Genomic DNA, 20,063 nt, shown 5'->3' on the forward strand with positions numbered 1-20,063 from the left:
GGCAGCAGTGGGGTTGCTGTGCTCAGCCCTTGGTGCCCTGCTGCAGGTGCTTTCCAGTCCCATCCAGGTTCTTGGAGCTGAGCTGTGGGGTGCGTGGTGTGGGGATAAGAGGCCCCACATATCAAGGTAAGCACTTATTCTTGAATGAATGGCTGTTAATACGTGTATTGATAAGTTTACCCAGAGCTGCTAGGGCTGATTGTGCTGAGGGTGGTTAAGAGCCGTGTTTACGCAGCGTGTTGACTTTCTCCTAATGGCATTTAGGCACGCTTATCGCTAACGGGCCGCTGAGATTAGCACAGGATGAGTAAGTGCTGCACGGGCTGCCTGCAAAATGCTCAACGTGCAGCAGCGACGCTTCAGCCTGCCGTGGGAGCTCCCTGGCTGCTGGACCTGGGTGGTGGCATCGTGTGGAGCCCTGCAGTTGGCTCGCAGGGATGGGTTTGCACAGCCTGCAGCTCCCCTGGAAGGTCCTAGGGGTCCCAAACCTCCCGGGGGTCCCAAACCTCCTGGCTCTCGCTGCCTGCTTGCAGCTCGTGGTGAGGCTGGCTGAGGCTGGCAGGGAGGAATGTGGATGTTAGCAGGCACCTGTTTTGCTCCAGGGGGTGTGTTTATTTCAGGAGCACCGAGTGTTTGTCTTTCTGCAACAGAAATGCTTCGAGACTGGGGGTCCCCGGAGGGCTTCCAAAAAACTGGGCTAATTGCAAATTGAAAGGAAATGGTGTTGCGAAGAATCAGAGTGTCTGTGAAGGCCAAACCTGAGTTTTCAGGCTGTCCCGTTAATGTTTTTCTCTGTGCTCCAGCAGGTATCAAAGGCAGGCTTGTGGCTTTAAAAGCAACTCTGAAACTGTTCCCAGTTACACCTCTAAAATAAATACGTAAACGCGGCTGGCTGATGAGCGCTGCCAGCTCATCAGAACAAAATGTCAGAAAATGCCAGCAAGTTCCTGACCTTAATTCCAGCAGGCTTGCCTTCCTCCCCTTCCTGAACTTTTTGCTTCCTTCCCAATCATGGCAATTTAGATGCTAATCACCGGGCTTTATTAGGCAGAAAATGCAGCTCATTGCTGTGCTGACCCCTGTGCACCGTGTAGCGCTCCTCCCTCCTGGGACTGTGCAGGTGGCAGGGGACAAGGTGACTCCCTGCTCAGCCCCACTGCGGTGTTCAGGGATGCTTGGAATGCGTTTTGGATGAATATTGAGTTTTGGGATGCTCCGTGCCAGCAGGGACTTGATGTTAGCAGCGTAAGCTCTACTCATTAGGCTGTTTAATTGCAGGGCCATGACCCTAGCAGAGTCTTGCTGCAGTTTGCTGCTATAGGAGTTTGTGGAAGGGCATTAAAGCAGACTGCAGCTCTGAGCTGGATCCTACCTTTCCTATCTGACTTCCTGCCGGAGATCCAATTTTCATTACGATTTATTGCTTAGAGCTGCAAAATCTGCCATCTGCCCGTTTCCTCCCATTGCCATGCTCCGTGACGTTTCTCGTTCCCACCCACCGCCAGCAGAATAACAAAAATATTTGCATATGGCCAAAAGCCCTTGTTCTTATCGCTCCCTGGAGGAGGGGCCTGCCGAGCACAAACAGGGCTCGGTGTGTTTTCCCAAATCTTGGGCACGGTGTGTTTTCCCAAATCTCTGCCACAGTACAGCCATGGAAGCAACGTGTGTGATGATGGCTACAGAGCTGATGTACCTACCGGCTGTAGGTACATCGAATGTCTTATTTCGAGAGGGCTGGCAGCAAGAAGAGGAGGGTTTTGTCCTCCTGGTGCGTGCTGAGCTGCTGCCAGTGCCCAGGTACAGGTGGTGTCCTGCAGGGCTGGGGGCACGAAGCTCTCCGGAGAGGCTGCGGTGCCTGGAGCACGGCGAGCACTGCAGGTGCCTTCTGCTACAGGCTGCGAGCAGCCATGAGCACGTCCTTCTGATGCAAAGGGTGCAGAGCCCGGGTAGCTTCGGGGGAGCAGGAGCAGACAGCTCCGGACACGAGCAGGACACTCTCTGCCGGCTCTCCTTCAGCCTCGCCACGCCGGCGCTGCGCGGCGCTCCCCGGCTGCGCTTCGGGGCTTGCCCAGGAGGTGGCAGGGCAGCGCCAGCCGCCACCCGGAGGGGGCCCGAGGGGACACACGGAGCTCCCGGGACCCCGGAGGGACCCCACAGAGCCCCCGGAGAGCCCCCAGCGAGGGGGCTGCAGCGCATCTCTTCTGCGCCTCCGCTGCGCTCTGGCACTTGTGAGGCCGTTCCAAGCAGTCCTTTGCTTTTTTATATATTTATAAATCTTAATGGTAGTCCTTCAGGCTGTCCTTGTGGTTATTCTGGGTTTATACAGGCCGTGTTCCCCTCAATGGGTCTCCTTGGCCTCGGTGGCAGCCGTCTGCTCCCGCTCGTGTGGCACACGGGACCTTTGTCCCCGCCGCGCCGGGAAGCGACTGAGCAAACAAGCGAACCGGTTGCACAGCTTCAGTGCATAACTGCGGGGCTCGTGGTGAGTGATTTTGAAAGGGAGGAAGCAGGTTCCGGACTTGCAGGGCAAACAGGAGCGGAAAGCTGGCCCTCTGGTTGCTCCTTTGGGCAGCTCCCGTGGCCGGCGCGGTGAGCGCTTGGCAGGCGGTGCTGCGAGGGCAGGAGAGTTTGGACGTTGCCTCCTTCTCCCCAGATCGCGGTTACGTCGCAGGCTTATCAGGAGCGTGGAACTGGGTGAAATGTCACCGGTGTCCTCAACTCCCTGCGGAGCGTCTGGGACCTGGGAGTGCTGCCCAGCGCTGCAGGCAGCTCACACGTCATGCTCGGGCTGGGGACAGGCTGGCTGCAGGAAGAGCTGCTGCCCCTCCGAGCTGTTCCACACGCTGCATCTGCTGACATGACAGGGCCAAAGGCTCCAGAGCATCAAATGCCACAGAACAGCCCCAGTTTCAGTGCTGTCCAGACACTGGTTTCTGTCTTTTCCAGTCTTCTCTGATCCCCTGCCCCTTCCAGATATAAGGAATTAATGTTTCCAGGAGTCCAGGGCTTGCTGGCCTCTTGCCTCTGGTGGGAAATCACCTCTTGGTTGGCTTGTCTGAGTGCTGACAGCTCTGGGCAATCCCACCCGAGCCTGGCACTGGGCGCTGGCACCCGGCAGGCGTTCCTGTGGGCACTGCTGAGCGCAGCCCTTCCTTATCTCCTGGCGTACCTGACCGTGCTGGGAGCGCCGTCCCAGCCACCACAGCTGGTGATGGTGGAAAGTTCACCCAGCGAGTCAGATGTGGCTCAAACAGCACGCCCGGGGGTGGCTACCAGTGATGTCTGAAGCTCAGGAAAAGTTTCAGTGTGCTGATTCAGGCTGAAAAATCGATGGCCCTGAACCTGCTGTCCAGGGGTGGGTGAGGAGCCTGCACTGCAGTCACGTAGAAACCCAAGGCATGTGCAGGGCTGTGCAGGTGGAGCAAGGGAAAGGGTCCTGGGAGGCACTGGGGTGTCCAGGTCACCAGGGCTGGCCTTTCACGAAATAGAAGACAGATTTTTTCCTTTCTAGCTTACTTGATTTCCGTGCTGTCTGATGTTGGTGTACCCGGATACGAAGCCACTCATCCCTTTTACCTCCCCTCCACACCCAGGGCTCAGCTCCCAGCCCGAGGGGTCGGAGCATGCCACGGCTCTACTCCACCAAGCCCCACCGCCTCTTCAACCACTTGCCAACCTTTCTCCTATTGATTTTTTTTTTCATTCCCCTATTTCCTTTTCCACCCTCCCCGGCGCCGGGCTGCAGAGCCGTGGCCGCGCACTAGATGTCAGCGGTGCCTTCCCCAGCGCGCGCGCCTTTTGGCTGATTTTTTTTTATTTTTTTCTCGGGGAATTTTTTTTTTTTTTTTTCTTCCCAGCCCCTCCTTCCTTCCTTCCTTCCCCTCCTTCCCCGGGAGCAACGCGGGGCCCTCCGGGGGCTCCCCCCCGGGCCCCGCTCCCCCCCGGCGCTGCGCTGCGCGGCGGCGGCGCGTCCCCGCCCCGGGGCCGGTGGGTGGCGAGGGGCGGAGGGTGCGCGGCGGCGGGGCCGGGCGAGCCGCAGGGCAGCGGGGCCGCCATGCCCGCCAAGTCCAAGTACAACCTGGTGGACGACCGGCACGACCTCCGCATCCCCCTGCACAACGAGGACGCCTTCCAGCACGGCATCTGCTTCGAGGCCAAGGTGGGCAGCGGGCGCGCACCCCACGGTGGTTTTTTTGGTTTTCCCCCCCCCTCTCCTTCTCCAGTGCCTTTTGCGCGGTTCTTCTGCGCCTTTCCCTCGAGGTCCCATCCCTTGGTGGTGCCCCGGCTGAGATCTGGGAGTTGGGGGAGTCCTGCCCCGTCCCAAGCGGTGGTGGAGGTGGCAGGAGCTGGGGTCACCCCGCTGCTTCGCCAAGGAGCCCTCCCGAGCCTCTCCGCAGCATCACCTGGGGAGCTGGGCACCGCGGGCATCCTCCGGCACGGGCACCCTGGGGTGCCTTGGAGGGGTGCAGCAGGACACCTCTTCCCCCAGCTCTCCAAGGCGAGGAACTCGCTGTGTGAGCGGGCAGAGGAGCCCCGTGCCATTTGTGGTGTGCTGGGAGAGGTCAGGGCCGCGCGCCCGAAGTCAGGGCTTGTTGTTTCCCCGTACAAATATAAACCATTCTTGCCTGCGGATTTGGCAGGAAGCACTGTGTTGGTTTTCTTCTGCTGGGACCTCTCGGGCTCATACTCCGTTCGGGCTGTGGCATCCCACAGCAGAGTGCTCGTGACCTCTGAGCAGCACAAGGAGCAGCCAAGCATCCGTCTGCTTTGGGCAGGTAGTGGGGGGCAGGCAGGGGGGCAGCAAGACGTGAAATTCGGGAAGCAAAAGCGTAAAATCCGACCCCCTTTGCTGTTCATGGGGGATACGGTTGTCACGATGACGAGATACTCCAAGTGGGGTTGACTTGGATAAATGCTGGTGTAAAAGAGTTCCTATAAAAAGAGCAGCAGGGAGGTGGGCATCTCTCGTACACCATTGTCCTTGGAGGAGAGGTGCTGGCAGGGGAAGGACCACGGGTTTGGCATCGTGTTGTGTGCAGTGGCCTGGTGGCATGCCCGTGTCCTGCTGGAGCGTGCAGAGCTGTGCCGGGGGGAGCAGTGGGACACGGCTTCGCTGCCCCCAGTATGCTCACATCTCATCTCTCCTCCGTGCTGCTGGTGTGGCTGTGGCACCGGGGTGGTGCGTGAGCCTTTGTTAGCGCCTCTTTTCTTTTATTGTGCGCCCCGTGGCACGCGTTGCTGCCAAGCACGAGCCGTGGGAGCCCTGCTCCTGAATTTGTGTGTTTCTCCAGCAGCTCCTGATGCCAGATGCAGGATGCAGATGGCTTAGGCAATTACTCCATCCTTTTATTAGATTGGTGGAGATTAATTAAATGCTTACACTCCTTTAGTTCCTTTTATCCCCAAGAATCCCGGGCGCTTAAACCCACACGGCTCTTGTCTGAGCGAGGCACGGAGCGCACGGCGAGGCGGCAAAATGAGAAACGTGGGGTTAGAGCAGAGCTTTGGGGGAGCACAGGAAGAAGAAAACCCCTTGAAAGAAGAAAACCCCTTGTGTCCTGTCCCCAAACAGTCTCTGGCAGAATTACATGGGTGTTGGGAGGCTGGAGCAGCCCAGGCAGCAACCGCTGCGCCTTCCTCCTCCTCCTCCTCTTTTCCTGGTACCCGGTGTTGGTCCTCTACCTGCCAGCTGCTGCGTTTGTCTGGCAGCGGTCACCACTGTCAGGTTTTGGCCTTTCCCAAGCACACAAGGTGATGAAGAGCAAGCGGTGCTGTCGAAGGCGATGCTGTCAGGAGAGGGGCTTGAGCTGCGCTGCGCGCCGGAGCCGCTCGCAGCCGTATGCTCTGGCACGGGGACACCACGTCGGAGCGCAGCGTCCTCCGAGGATTGTGTTAATCCCTTTTCTGGAGATAAACCCCATGGCTGGAAAATCCCGCTCCATCTCCTTAGGGATGGTAATGCGCTTCACACCTCGTGAGCTGTTTTTGCTGGCCACCTCTCCTGGCACCGAAAGCCTCCGTGTCTCTGAAGTGCCTCCATCGGGCCGGTGGGAATCGGGGGAGCTGGCTCCGAGGGAAGGCAGGCTTCAATTTCTGCCCATTGTGGTCTGAATTGTTGAATAAAATCAAAAGGCAGGCCTCTGGAGTGTGCTGAAGCATTCGGATGAAAGAGCTGTGAGCTGCAGCGTGTCGCAGGGGAGCTGGCATGAATTCCCACTTGTGCAATGGTTTCCTGTTTAAATAAATGGGTATTTATAGAGCAAAGACACCTTCTGTCCTCCTCCACCTCTCTGCCCGGCGTGGCTGCTCCGCTTGGGGCAGGGAGGAGGGGACAGGAGCTTGCTCTTTGTGTTCCCAAAGTCACGGTGCTGCGGAACAAAACCCAAAAGCAGCTCAGGTGTAGCTCTGCTGTTCCCAGACCCATTATTTGGAAGCAGCTTTGATCCTTCAGTCCCACACTCACTGATCTGTTGGCAGAGCCCTGGTGTACGCGGTCCCCCAGGAGAGGGGAGCTGTGATGTCCGCAGCACTCTTGGCAGGCAGGGGTTTTTGGGGTTTGGATGGGCTTTTATTTTTTATTCTTTTCCCTACCCTGAAGGGATGAAGGGATCTTGGCAACCGAGCATTTTCTGCGGCGTTTGTCAGTACTTTTTCTCCACTTTTGTGCGTGGGAAACTGAGAAGGAGCCGAGCATCTGCTGCTGGCTATGTTTGGAGACGGGACACGGAGGAGACTTCACTGGGATCCAGTATGGCCCTGCCAGCTCCCAGCAGACGGGCGGCTCTCCTGCCTGTCCCCTCGCGGGGCTGTGATGGTGCCAGTGCCCACGGGCTGCGGAAGGGACCTGAAATGGGCCGAGCCTCGGGCATCTCCCACCCGGTCCGACCCCCTCGCCTGCTGCAGGCTCCCCTCGCAGGCGTTTCTCGCCCCCCGGCCGGGTGTGCTGGCACCAGGCAGCGCTGGAGGCGGGCAGCAGCAGGTTGCTGCAAGCTCTGCACCTCTAGCTGGCTGCCAGAGGCTTGGCAGCTGCGCCCGGGGGCTGCTTCTGCTGGCAGCTCTCGAGCAGCGAGCTCGGCGAGGGCTGCTCAGCCAGGAGCTGTGGAGCGATGGAGCCCGGCACCGCTCGCTGCGGGCTATAAATATCCCTCCCCGGTGCCACCCGGCTTCCCTGCAGCAGGGACATGGTTTTTGCCGTGCTGGTGAAGTCATTTTATGGGTGAGAAGCCCTGGGGGGCTGTTGGCTCCCACTGCCTGGTGGCCTGGGGCCGTGCGGCTCTGGCACCTTGCGCCCAGGGCCAGCCCCGTCCCCACGTCCCCATGTCACAGGGAGATGGCACATGACTGCCTGGGCTGGGACACCGAGGCTTTTCCACGGAAGGAGGCTGGCACGCTGACTTTTCCTTTCCTTCTGAGTAAATCTCCCCGTGGCTGGGGCAGGGCAGAGGGCAGGGGGCTCGCCTGCCTCCTCCCGGGCTGCTCCAGGATCGCCACCACGGGTTTCCTCTTTGTGCCATGCTGATTTTTGGGGTGCGCTCCCCTAATTCTGCCCTGGTTGCAGCCTCATTTTTTTTTCCCCCTGGTGTTGCAGCATCCACGGCACGGTGATGGGGAGGGAAAGAGCAAAGCTGGAAAGCGCTGCCCTGTTTTTCATGGGACTGGAGGAACGCAGGCAGGATTTTGGGGTGAGCACCCCATGGGCGATGCCCGCTCCTGCACCGCTGCCTGCTCACAGCTCCTCTGCTCCAGCAGCTCTTCCCCCGTGTCTCGGGGAGGCTTTTGGGGCTGGCGAGCTTCCAGGCAGCCTGCCCGGGCTTCCCTGGCCGCCGGGGATGATTCAGCCCTGACCTTTGCACGGGGTCTGGCCGGCGGGGAGGCGACGTGCCTGGCTTCGCGGCTCCTCTCCAGCAAGGCTTCCCCGGCCCCGCGGACACGGCTCGGGAGGTGGCCCTGGGAAAGCACCTCAAGGAAATTCTTTGGGGCGGAAGAGTATTAAACAACCTCGAGGCGGGAGAAACAACAAAAAAAAATAAAATAAAATTAAGAGAAGCTCAAGGAGCTGCGCAAACACCGCACTGGCAAAATGAGTCTTGGTTTTCCGGGGGACGAGGAGGCTGCTGTGCTGAGCGGTGTCCCCGGCTCGTTCCGGGGCAGGACGAGGCTCGGGGCTGTGAGTAAGAGGTTGGAGGAGAGCGGGGCCAGAGCAGCCGTCAGGGCACTTATCTCATGCAAGGGGCTGATAAGCACGGTGGTTTCTCACGCCAGCCCCGCTCCTTCGGCGGGGAGGAGCTGGCTGGAGGCTGACCTCCACGTCTGCATTTTTTGGGGGGATGCTCACCACTCGTTGAAGGGTTGTTCCTCTGCAGGGCGCTTCCCGCTTGTGGTTTCTGGCCTCGGCGCTGAAATAACCCAGGGCCCTGGTCCATCTGTTGGTTTTTGTGAAATGTGCAAAAAAAAAAAAAAGCTAAAAACAAAAAAAAACTTGGAGAGCAAGGGGAGAGATGGGTGTTTGGGGCTGAGCACATGGGGTTGAGGCAGATGGCAGGGGGATGCTCTGGTACCTGGGTTTGGGGCAGTCCTGCGGGGTGCCAGGCACGGCGTGGCTGCCTGGTGGCCATCTCATTCTTCCTAGTGGTGCTTTCCAGGCTTTGTATTAAAAGAAATAAAAGGAAAAAAAAGAAAAAGGAAAGTGATTGGTGGAAAAGACTCCTCTTAGACCTAAATCTTGAATTAGGGAGGCTCCATGCAGGGTGTGTGATTGTGAGCTGGCCAGGGCTGCTGCCTTTGTGGCCGTGGCCGCTGCCTCTGCCCGGGCTGCGGCGCAGGGCTTAATTCCCGTTGCATAAGGCTTTCCTGCACTGCCACGGCACATGATGGCCAAGCCAGCTGTTTGATGGTTATTTTTATATCTGCTCTGTGTCCTCACAGCACCGGCTGCCCGCTCCTGTCGGTGCTGGGGGCTGTGGCCACCGCCTGCATCCTCCCGTGGGAGCAGGATCGGTGCGGGGCTCGGCTCAGCCAGAGGGGCTCGCTCTGCTCCAGCGTGCCCAGGATAGGATGTAAGGGGCAGTAATTAACAGGGAAGGGCCCTAATTAACAGGGAAGGGCCTGTCACAGGACAGGCTGCCCCAGTTATCCCAGGGTATTCCAGTATCCCGTCTGGTGCAGGTGCAGCCGGGGGGATTTTGGGTGACCCCTGTGGGCTTTGATGCCAGCAGGGCTGAGTGAGTCCTGCTTGCTGGGGCTGTGCTCCTTTACCAGGGCTGAAGCCTTGTGGCTGTATGTGCTGCCGTGGCTCTGTGTTTCGTGCCCTGAATTACCATCAGTCTCCCTAAAAAACGTTGGTTGCAGGTCAGGAGATGTTTGGAAGCCTCCTCGCCCCCCTTGGTGTGTGGTGCCTGCTTAGTGGGGAGCAGAGCTGGGTTGGGGGGCACCAGGCTCCAGCTGGGCTCTGCACAATTCACAGTTTTTCTTCTTGATTTATTAAAAAGATCGATTTGGCTCTTTCTGGCAAGCAGGAATACCAGAAAGAGCAAACAGTGGTGTGTAGACCATCTCGTGTCCCTTCGTCTGCTGGGAAGCCCGAGCTGCGCTGCGCCCAACAGGCTGCGGCACCGCCTGCACAGGACGACCCCGCTTGAGTCACTGGAGCTGGTGTAGGGTTTTCTTACGAGAAAACAACTCTGTTCATCTGCCAGGCAGAAAGGATGCTCGCTTGGGGACTTGTCTTGCTCCTAGGGACAGGCAGGTGGGGTAAAGCCTGGTCCCTGTGCCCGCTCAGACCCGTGCCCTGTGGTCCCGTGCTCAGGATCACCGCACCCTGTGCCACCCCAGCTTTTGTCTGTCCCTTCTCCAAGTGACCCAGCTTTCCGAGCTGTCCCCAGGGCCCGGTTCCCATCTGCTCGGTGGGGTTTTGAGGTCCTGTTGCGAACAGGTCGGCGTTACCAGCCTGGGACATGCAGAGGGTGCCTGGGTGCAGGTGGGCAGCAGGGCTGGGAAGCACTGGGGGGGCTCTGGACGCAGTGGGGGGACGAGGAGGCTGCTTGCCGTGCTCCGAGCAGTGTCCCCTAACGTGCTCTTTCTTTCCCCACAGTACATAGGCAGCCTGGATGTGCCACGGCCCAACAGCAGGGTGGAGATCGTGACGGCCATGCGGCGGATCAGGGTGAGTGCCGCGGGGGTGCCCCTCCGCGCCCCTTCCCCGGGGTGGTCCCTAACTCTCCACCTTTCCCCATCCAAATATCCGTGTGCCACGCCGTACCCACGCAAATATCCATGTGCCACCTGGGTACCCCAGGTGCTGGGGATGCTCCGGGGTGGCAGCATGCCACCCCGGAGCATCCCCAGCACCTGGGGTACCCAGGACATCCCGCGTGGGCTGCCCGAAAACGCGGGGGGCGTGCGGGCAGGTTCGCTCCTGGCTGACAACCCCAGGCGCGGAGAAGCCGGCGGCACGGGGGCTCAGGTCAGGGGATGTCAGCTGGCTATGAAATCATCCGACTTCCCGAAATAGGCACGGGCAGGGTGCTCGGCGCTCCGGCCGCATAATGCCTGGCCGGCAGCCACCGGAGCAGCTCTTCCTCCGCTCCCTGCCTGCCGCGTGCGGCCGGGAAGCCTCCAGCCTCCCCCCGGGGCCCGGCGGTGATGTTTGGATTTGTTTGTTTGTTGGTTTGCTCCCGAATTTCAGCACGGGGAGAGCTCGTGGGCTTCTCTTCCCTGCGCGCTGCCCTCGGCAGTGCTTAATGTCGCGGCTTGAGGGCAAGCTGGGATGTCTTTGGGTTTTTTATTTATTTTTATTGTTGTTTTTTTGGCGTTAGAATTGCTCACCTTGGTTGCAGGCTGGGGTTGGGATCTGTTACGCCGTGGAGATCTCTGAGGTCTGTAGGCGGCTGCTTCCTCCTCGTCCCCCGGGACCCCTCTTGTTCTGGGAAGAGACGTTTGGGGAAGGGCTGCTAAAAAAAAAAATAATATAATAATAATATTAAAAAAAAAAAAAAAACGTGGCTCTGGTCCCAAAATCACACAGCTCCGCATCGGGGCAAGAGGACTGGCACAGCTCTGGGAGCTGAAATAAACCCAAATGTTTCAAAGCAAAACAAACCAAAGCAGTCCTCATGGGCCGGTGGAGGCAGCCTGACGCCCAGCCTGGACAATTCATAGCCGAGCGGATGCAAATTAGGGTAAAATAATGATTTCTTCTGACAAGTGATGTGTTTGAAACGTGTGCTGTGTACGCATCCTTCAAGGATTTTACGCAGCTTTTGATGCCTGTTTTAGGGCAAACGTGGGCTCTCCCTGCTTGTTCTCACCGCCGCTGAAGGAGCAGCCTTTGGGCCACCTCCCCGCTGGGTTTTGGCTCCATGTAGGATAAAACCGTGCACGGAGGCACCCTGCCTGGCAGCGGGGATCGCGGGGAGGGAGAAAACACCCGGGGAGCCCCCAGGAGCTGCTGGAGGCTGGGGCTGGCCGGCGGCATCCCGCTGGGACGGAGCCCTGAGCCGGGGAGCGGGGCAGGAGGCGCATAGCAGGCATTGCTGGCATTCCTGCGCTGCCTGCCGCCCGCCCGCTCCCCCGCAGCACAGCACGGAGGTCTCTTCCCTGGGTCTGGAGCCAGAAAAAGCGATTTATTTTTTTATTTTTATTTTTTTGCCTTTCCCCTCCTCATCTCAAAGAGGCTGACCCAGTGCAGGTCGCTGGGCGTACCTCCCAAACGCTCCCTGCCTCTGCAGCCGGGGGGGATCCATCCCTCAGCCTCCTTAGGTTGTCGGTGGGCACCCGAACCTCAGCAGGTCCCAGGTTCAACAGCGATTAAGCGTTGGTTAGAGCTGCCCTGCACAGAGCTGCTGAGCTGGAGGGGTTCAGAAAGGAGCTGCGCCAACATCTTCCCAACCCCAGGCGCTATCAGCTGCCCAAGAGCTGAGTTTCAAACTCCTGAACTAGCTGCAAGACATCCTTTTATTTTTTTTTTCTCTTCCCAGAGTGCCTGAGCGCAGTGGTCGGTCCCTAAATGGCAGCCCTAGCTGTGTGTTTGCTCGTGCTGTAGCGATGTCAATGTATGCAAAATGCACGATCCTCCTGGTGCTGCTGGCACCTCTCCAGCGCAGCCCCAGTTACCTGCCCGGGGCTTGGCACAGTCGTCCTGGAGGGTTTGGAGCCCTCCTTTTTGCTGAGCGTGGCCTGAAGCCAGGTTTTCCCTGGTGCCAGGAAGGATGAAATCCTATATAGCTGCTGTTCTAAATGCTGCTTACCCAGAGCTCTCCTGCAAGCCTGCTTCTGGGAAGTGTCCAGCAGAGGTTTGCAAAACCACGAGGCACTTCGGGCACTTTAATGCCTGGCTCCTCCAGACCTCCTGCTCCGTCAGGTACATCTCATTCCGTGGGACTTTTGCTACTTCACCTAGCTGAGCTTTTTTTATCTTTTTTTTAAGCAAATTGGCAAAATTTCTGCATTTCAACAAGCTTGTGAGTGGCACATGGCTGGCAGCGAGCATGGATAACGCAGCGAGGGCTGCTGCCCCTCTGGGTTTCCTGTCCAATTCCTCAGAGCCTGTCCCCAGGCGCGGTCTCTCCAAGGGCAAATTGTTCCGTGGCTGTTTGGGCATGTGCAAAACTCGCGGGTCTTTCTGTGGTTTGGGCACACCCAAGCTCGACTCCCCGCTGTTTGATGTGTGCTTGCCCGCAGCCAAGGAGCCGGCGGCTGGACGGGGCTCTGCCCAGCGCCCTGCTCTTAGGTCAGGCTAAAACAAGCGAGTCTGGGTCAGCCCCTGGGGCTTGAGCCTGGGAGACGTGCTGCGTAGTCCTGTTGCTTCCTTCTGAACCCTCTCCCATTGCTTCATGGAAGTCGGTGATGAAACAGGTGATGCTATGGCAGGATGTGATACTAGGGATTTCCACAGCGCTGTGCTTTGAGATAATTTCGCCCTTCTGTTTCACCACACACTCCCTTTTCCACGTGCTGTGTCCATCGCAGCAGCACGACGGGGTGCTCAGGTCACCATCCCCCCTGCCGGGTGGCACCGCTCAGTTTCGGGGCCTTTTTCAGCCTCCTGCATCCTGTGCATGCAGCTTGTTCCTTTTTCCTTTGGGAAGCCGCCTGGCCATTGCCACATAAATCCAGCTGAACCGAACAGATACCAAGTTCCTGCACGCTTGACCTGGATATCAAAGGCACTGCTCCCTCCCAGACCTGCATGAAAATCAGCGCCGCGCTCCCGCTGCTCTGGGGCTTGCTGAAAGAGCAGTGGCATCCTGTCAAATTCCTATTGTTGCTTGGTTTTGGGATCCAGCAGCTAGCGGATGGCATCCCCTCAGGCCGGGCTGTGCTATTGTTTCAGATAACGTTTGTCCAATTGCTTGCAGGGGGGAGACTTGGAATACATTCTGGAAATGTCTCAGCCAGCCTGAAAGCTTTGCGTGGTGCGCTTCTAATTTTATTGGGGCAGCTTCGGATCTCGTTTTGCAAAGGGCTGTTGCCGTGCTGAGCTGTGCTGCAGTCCTGGTGGTTGGTGTGAAGTCCCACACTGGCTGTTTTCTAACTAAAAGCTCGAAACCTTTTGTCAACTTGGAGGGTTTTTTTTTTTCCGGGATCTGAGCCTGTAACTCCTTACAAAACCCTCTGAAGGGCATTACTCAGACCTGCTGATTTCAAAACGTAGACTTCAGTGAGTAATTTTTAATACCTGCGTTAGCTCTAGCTGAAAGAGGAGCCTGGGAACAAACGTGTGATGTGAAGAGCTGCCTCTCCTCTCCTCTCCTCTCCAGCTGCAGACCAGCAGCGTGGCTGCGTACCGCTAGCACCTAATGAGCCCCACGGGGCCGCCTCGTTTCTGGTGCGCCAAGCATTCAGGGCTGTTGCTCATTCATTCTTTATTAATTGCCTGAATTTCATAATTGCTGATTTAGTTAGGTTATTGCCAGCTTGCCTTCTTTGGGTTTGCCATCGCTGTTCCGCCCGGCCGCTCTCGGCTGCTTTCCGCGCCGCGTTGCTCAAGCTTTTCACGTGGGGTGGGCGAGCGCCTCGTTGGCGGGCAGTGAAACGGGTGAGTGAATGAATCCTGGCCGTGTTTCGCAAGCCGGGCTGTAAACCTCGCCGTATTCAGCTTCTGCTCACTGTCAGATTCATGGGTACGTGCGTGTGTCACCCCATTTTGTCACCAAGGTGGAATTGGGGTGGGCGCACTCCCCGGCGGTGCTAGCCCTGTGGTTTCCTTGGGGCAGTGCCTCCCTTAGTGCTGATCCTGAGCATGTTTTTCTCTTCTGAAGGTACCTGCCAGGCATTTTTTGGTTCTCTCAGTACCCATGCACCCCAGGCTGGTGCAGGACTGCCAGCCAGCCCCGGCCTCGGGAGCGACACCCACGGGATGCTCGGTGCCTCTCGCCCTCCTGGCGGCCCTGCCCCGTGGGATCTTCTCCCTGCTCGGAGGAGCTGATGGGTAGCTAATTAAAAATACCGCAAATTCCAGCCAGATATGGGGTTTCCAAAGAATGTGCTGCCGCTGCTTCTATTAGCAAGGGCTGATAAATAGCAGAACGCGTGCGGCTCAGCGCTAGTGTCTGCAGGGCGGCCTGGTTGCTGCTGCCCCACGGGGGTCTCCAAATGGGAATTCTGCAACGGGGGGCTGAGAGGCAGCTGTTATCCACAAGAACCTTATCCCCTTGACCGTGTGTTTGGTATTGATTTTTATCTGCTCTGATTTCTCCTGAAATGCTTGGGGTGAGGGCGGCTGCGGCGTGCGCCCCAGCGCGTCAGCTCAGCTAATGGAACTTGGGGGCAGAAAGGAAGGGGATGGGGGCAGCTGTATGGTGGGAAAGAGCGAGGCGAGCAGACGGAATTTATTGTGGAATAGTCAATGTTATTGGAACACATATTTTGTGTGATAAATGGGCGTGCTGCTGTGATCTGGGCTTGTTTCAAAGCACCGAGCCTAGCTCTGCTCTGCCGCTCTCGCAGCGCGGGTATTTTTAGACCGATTCCCATTTATACCCGTCAGGACGCGCGGCCGTCACAGGCAGTTACCAAAATTAAAGCTGAAATTGGATGGGAATATCGGCCCTGACCTTGTCAGCACAAACCACAGCGACAGCTATTTTGGATGCACGCGCACCTCGGAGCTGTGCTGATCCATATGCACAAGCGCAACCTCTGCTGACCCACGGGAGGAGCTTCACAAAGCAGCGTTAAGCCCAAAAACCAGCCTCCAGCGCTTCGTTTCTCCCCCTTTCCACATCCCTGTGCCCCTCGGTGGATTGATAGCCGCCGGCAGATCCCGACGGGGGCCGGGCAGGATGTTTTCAGCCCTGGTTCTGGCACCGTCGCAGGGAGGGCTTCCTGGCGCGCCTGCGCGTCGCCGGTGTCCGTGCGCACGGGGAGGATGCCGTGCTCAGCCCAGAGCTCTCCCCCAGCCCCGGGGGACCAGCAGGGACCTGTCTCTGCCTGCCCAAGCAATCTGCTCAGCATCGTCCCGCCGGGGCTGGGCTCACTGCAGGAGGCTGCCTGCTGGGGAAGGGACCCAGCGGGAGAGGGGGGCGAGGGCAGCAGCGCAGAGAACGGGCTGGTGGTTGGCAACCTGCGCCTGCGCCCCTTGCCAGGTGTGTGCGTCTTGTCTACGTGCGAGCTCTCCCAAGATTTTGGCCTAAAACTTGGCTGATGGGACACATGGGCATGTCACAGCACCACGCTGCATGCTTTGGTGTGATGCAGCCCTGCCCAGGGCTGGAAATCATCCGTGGGCCTTCTCCCGTTAATGGCACCAAAACTGAGGGACCTTCCTTGCGCTTTGTTGCTCTTTTCCTGCAGGAACCATTCTTGCTCTTTGCTTTCCCAGCAATGGGCCAGGTCCACGTCAGGTTCCCCTTCCAGGGGGCAGCTGCTGGGGTTCATCAGAGCTGGGGTTTTGGGGCCTTTTCCTTGTGTGGGTCAGGAGAACGCAGCCCCAGTGCTGCTGTTAGCATCCCAGCACAGTGCCTCCAGGGTCCCCTCTGGGTTGTGCCTCACATTTCTGGCAAGCGTTGTCATTTCTTGTGTTTTCGCTGCCAGAAATGGCCAGATACGTGGCTTTCCCCCGGAGCTGTTAATTCTTGGGTTTCTGGAGCTGCAGAGCCTTGATTAAGCTCGCCCTCAGCTGTCACTTGGGAACAAGTTAATCCTTCACAAGCAGATCATTACCGCTGCTCCTCCGAAGGGCTGGGGAAGACTTCACAAGGCTGCTGCTTCTCTGTCCTTCAGTACTCCGAGCTGAGGCTGGGTTGAAGCCTCGCTTGTGCTTTACCAGCTGGGATGGGGACATCTGGAGAGCTTCCACTGAGGAACCTCACATTTATTTGCTTTCTGCTAGCACTGACACCAGTCTGCCCATTTCTGATGGAGAATGCTGGTGGGCAGATTGGGGTCTGCACCCACCAAGGTTTAGCTTTTGGACTGAAATGAGGGCGTCTCTGTTCAGGCTGATCTGTTTCAGATGCTTGTGTGTGCAGGGTGATGCCAAACCCCGAGAGGCACCGTCTCCCTCCTCCAGCATCTCACCTGCCCGACAGCCTGCAGGCGTGGCTAAACCTTTCCTTACACTTCTGCCGTGTAGGAGCCGTGAGACAGGGGCAGATAACACGTTTCTAGGGATGTGGAAGGGTTTTTTTTATTGTGCTTTTCACACATACCCATCGCACTCAAGGCTCGTACATAATTTTCCTCCAAACTGACAAGGGTACATGCGCTCCCTATTAAGTAACATATGTTCCTCTGCTCTCAAGAAAGGGCAGCTCTAATACCCTGCCAGTAGAAATGTGTTGTGCAATGATGCATACACCAGCTGGCATTATTTTCCATCTAAGAGCATGCCTTTGAAGTTATTTAAATAGCCAGCTCTGCATAAAAGACAGATGTTGAAAAGAGACTCCCACTAACCTGAGGTCAGTGCTGAGACTCCAGTGCTCCACTGTTTAGAAATGCTTCTTTCCTAATTGAGAAGATAAACTTTTTTTTTTTTTTTTTTTTTTTTTTTTTGTGGGGAATGTAAAATTAGAGGGTAGTGTCTTTATTCCCTTGCTTCACGGCTGCTTGGAGTTTACAAGTCATCTAATAAATTTTTTTCCATTAGTGAGACATCCTTAGTTTTGGTCTTGAATACGTTACCAAATAAAAAGCATATCTCAAAAGTCTCTTTTCAAGCCTTGAGTGTTTTAGCAGAGCTGTTAACCGGAGCTTCAGTTGGGCAAACTGAAGGACTGGGGAGCCGTGCAGGCCCAGGAAGGGAAGCATTTTTCCATGGCTCTTTCCCATTTCGGGGCATTTCCCTGAAGTTGTGCATCTTCTGGGATCATCACATTGCTATAGCCAAGGATTAATATAATTGATGTAAGCTTGAAATATTTTTATGGATGCTTCAAAATCTAAAATTGTCCCTGAGAGGGGTAAAACACCTGGGTTGAAGGCCCAAAAACCTTCACGCCATCTGGGTATCTGTGAGAAAGACGGTGACAGGCAAAGGGGGTGGTGGGGGAGCTGCACAGACCCTCTTCCTTCCTTCCTTCCTTGCTGCCAGGCTGGGTGATGATTTCTGAGCCTTTTCTGCCTGAAACAGCAGCCTGGGCTTCATCCCTGCCAACTGGAGACATCTGGAGCCGAGCCGAGCCTCCTGGTTCCCCCAGCGGGGGGAAATGTGGGTTTGTTCCTGAAGCAGCTGCTCCAGCGCCGTTACTGGGATGGGTTTTGCTTTCCCCAGGTTTTCCTGCGGGTCGGTCCTTGGGCCCTGGGTGAGGTGTGTGTGCAGGGCCATGCTGAGCCATCTGCTGGGTTTTGGCACACGTGGAGCCGTGGGGCAGCTCCGAGTGCGTGGCTCAGGCTTGCGAGGGAGCTTGGCTCTGGGCTAGGCACTGGGATAAAGGGCGAGATTTATGAGAGCACTCAGCAGATCTGGCTCTGGGTCCTCCCGAGCGCTCGCTTCCCTCGCTGCCTCCAGTTCCTGCTGGAGCTCTGCCCTCGGCACGCGGGGATTTGGCTGCGGCACGGCGCGGGCGGGCGAGGGATGAGCCCGGGCAGTGCCCCTGGCCTGCAGCCATGGGTAGGGCCAGGCGTGTGGGGGCATCTGCCGGGCTCTCTGTATCCCCTGCGTCCCATATAACCCGTGCTGGGGTTTGGTAACCTCTCTGCTAAGCGCCCTGCTCTGTCTGCGCAGCATTACCGGGGCTGGTGCTCACCGAATCCCAGGCTAAAAATAGTCCCTCTAACCACGAGGTGTTTTTTGGGCTGCTATCTCTCCAAACCCAGGTTAATTAGCACTCGGGGTCACCCGGAATAGAAATCCCCTGGCTCCAGCAGCTGGGTGCTGATGACCAGCGAGCAGCAGGACCTGTACGGCAGGGGCCGTGGAGCATGCACCACATGGCACACGGGGTTTTGGAGAGGGTTTTGGGTTGCCTGGTGCTGGGTGCTCAGGCTGAAGCCCACCTTTTTGGGGCTAAATCGGGATGGTTGGGTTTCAGAGGCACCGCTGTGGTCGTGGCACTGATCCTTAGTAGTGACAGGGGGCTCCTCGTTGGCCAGCTTTGGGGGCAGCCCCCTCCAGCAGGGACGCAGGGAACGAGCCCTGCAGGCAGCTCGTGGGTGGGGGATTTGGGGGCTGGCTGTAGGCTCGGCAGGAGCCTGAGCTCTGCGTCCTGCAGCCCATCACCACGGCTTTGGAGCGAGCTGCGTCACCCCGCCGGGCGCTTCTCTGACTCATCGGGATCGCTCGTCCCCGCCAGCCGCTTCCAAGTGGCTTTGAGGAATTGTATTTTCGGGTCTTTTGTCATGAAATCGCAGGTCGGGGCCAGCAGCTCTCCCTGCCTGCTGGCGCTGGTTGTCGGAGCTAATGCAGCACGCGGTGCTGGAAATGGCACGGGGCAGGGCTGTGCGTGGGGCTCCCGGCTGCTGCTCCCCATATGGGCTAACGAGGGGGTTAATTAAATCCCTCTTCTGCACGTAGAGGCTGTGGGGCCGCTGTGCCCTGTGTGTGGGACCGGTGCTCTGGGGACCCGGTGTCAGTGGTGGAGCGGTTCTGTGGGTCCCCCGAAATCCCACCGGGATGGAGGTGGGGGCGAGGGGAGCAAAAAGGGGGTCACGAGCACGATTCCCATGCTCACAGTGCCGGGTTGTGGATGCTCAGTGCCTCTTGGGCTCAGCTGGCCCAGTGCCTGCTGTCCCCAGGGCCACGAGTGTGTGCCTGGACCCACTGCTGGGGGTCCCCCACCCCACAAAACGCCATAGTTTTACCCCAAAAGCACAGCTCCTGCAGAGGACACGATTTCTGGGTGCAGTGTAGGAGTTTGCTCAGCCAAAATGAGCGCCTGAGCTGTTCTCCCCCCCCCCTCATTTATCCCCTCACTGCTTGTAGGGCTGTGCGTGCAGGCGGGGCTGGATTTAGGGGCATCGTGGTCTCTCCCCGGGGCTGGGCCGCAGCTTTGTGTTTAGCCACTGATCTTTGGAAGTTCCTGAGTTTTATTTCCCATCCAGTGACTTCTAACTGAAGTGGGTAATCGCATTATGCCAGCTCCCCCGGCGCGGCTCTCGGAGCCCTCAGGAATCCTCTGTTTCCGTGCCGAGCCCCCTGCACCCCCGCTGATGTAGCATTTCTCCTCCCGGAGCTCCCTAACAGCCCCAAACCCCCCCAGCAAACCCGTGGGGCCGGGAAATCGCCCCTCTGCAGGGGATGTGGCCCTCAGGGCTCACCCAGGCCTCTCTCTGCAGTATGAGTTCAAAGCCAAGAACATCAAGAAGAAGAAGGTGAGCCTCGTCGTGTCGGTGGACGGCGTGAAGGTCATCCTGAAGAAGAAGAAGAAGGTAGGCGGCCACGCGGCGGGGCGCCTCGGGGCGATGGGGACCCGTGGGGATTTTGGGCAGGGGAGGCCGTCAGCTGGGGCTGGAGAGCAGCAGAGCCGCGGCGAGCAGCGTCCCGGCACCGCCTCGGCGCCGTGCTCGATCTCGAGGGCAGCATCTGACGTACTCATTTTCAGCTTCTTCCCTTGCAGAAAAAAGAATGGGCCTGGGATGAGAACAAAATGCTCGTCGTGCACGATCCCATCTACAGGTGA

The 20,063-nt window shown here is 57.9% G+C and overlaps 1 protein-coding gene across 5 annotated transcripts in view; it reads left to right on the plus strand.

The window, feature by feature from the left end:
• NOS1AP (nitric oxide synthase 1 adaptor protein) overlaps positions 1-20,063 on the plus strand; it is a 30,245-nt gene continuing 10,182 nt past the window's right edge. For 2 of the 5 annotated variants that reach the window (XM_068690224.1, XM_068690228.1), the window contains exons 1-4: positions 3,869-4,162; positions 10,094-10,165; positions 19,720-19,812; positions 20,001-20,059. In XM_068690224.1, the coding sequence (XP_068546325.1) occupies positions 4,058-4,162; positions 10,094-10,165; positions 19,720-19,812; positions 20,001-20,059 (329 nt within the window). In that variant the 5' untranslated portion in view covers positions 3,869-4,057. Of the gene's footprint in view, positions 127-3,867; positions 4,163-10,093; positions 10,166-19,719; positions 19,813-19,985; positions 20,060-20,063 lie in introns of those variants that run through there. The other 3 variants (XM_068690225.1, XM_068690223.1, XM_068690226.1) reach the window with 3 other exon arrangements.

Source organism: Anas acuta, chromosome 8 (assembly GCF_963932015.1).
Source record: "Anas acuta chromosome 8, bAnaAcu1.1, whole genome shotgun sequence".
Classification (NCBI taxonomy): domain Eukaryota; kingdom Metazoa; phylum Chordata; class Aves; order Anseriformes; family Anatidae; genus Anas; species Anas acuta.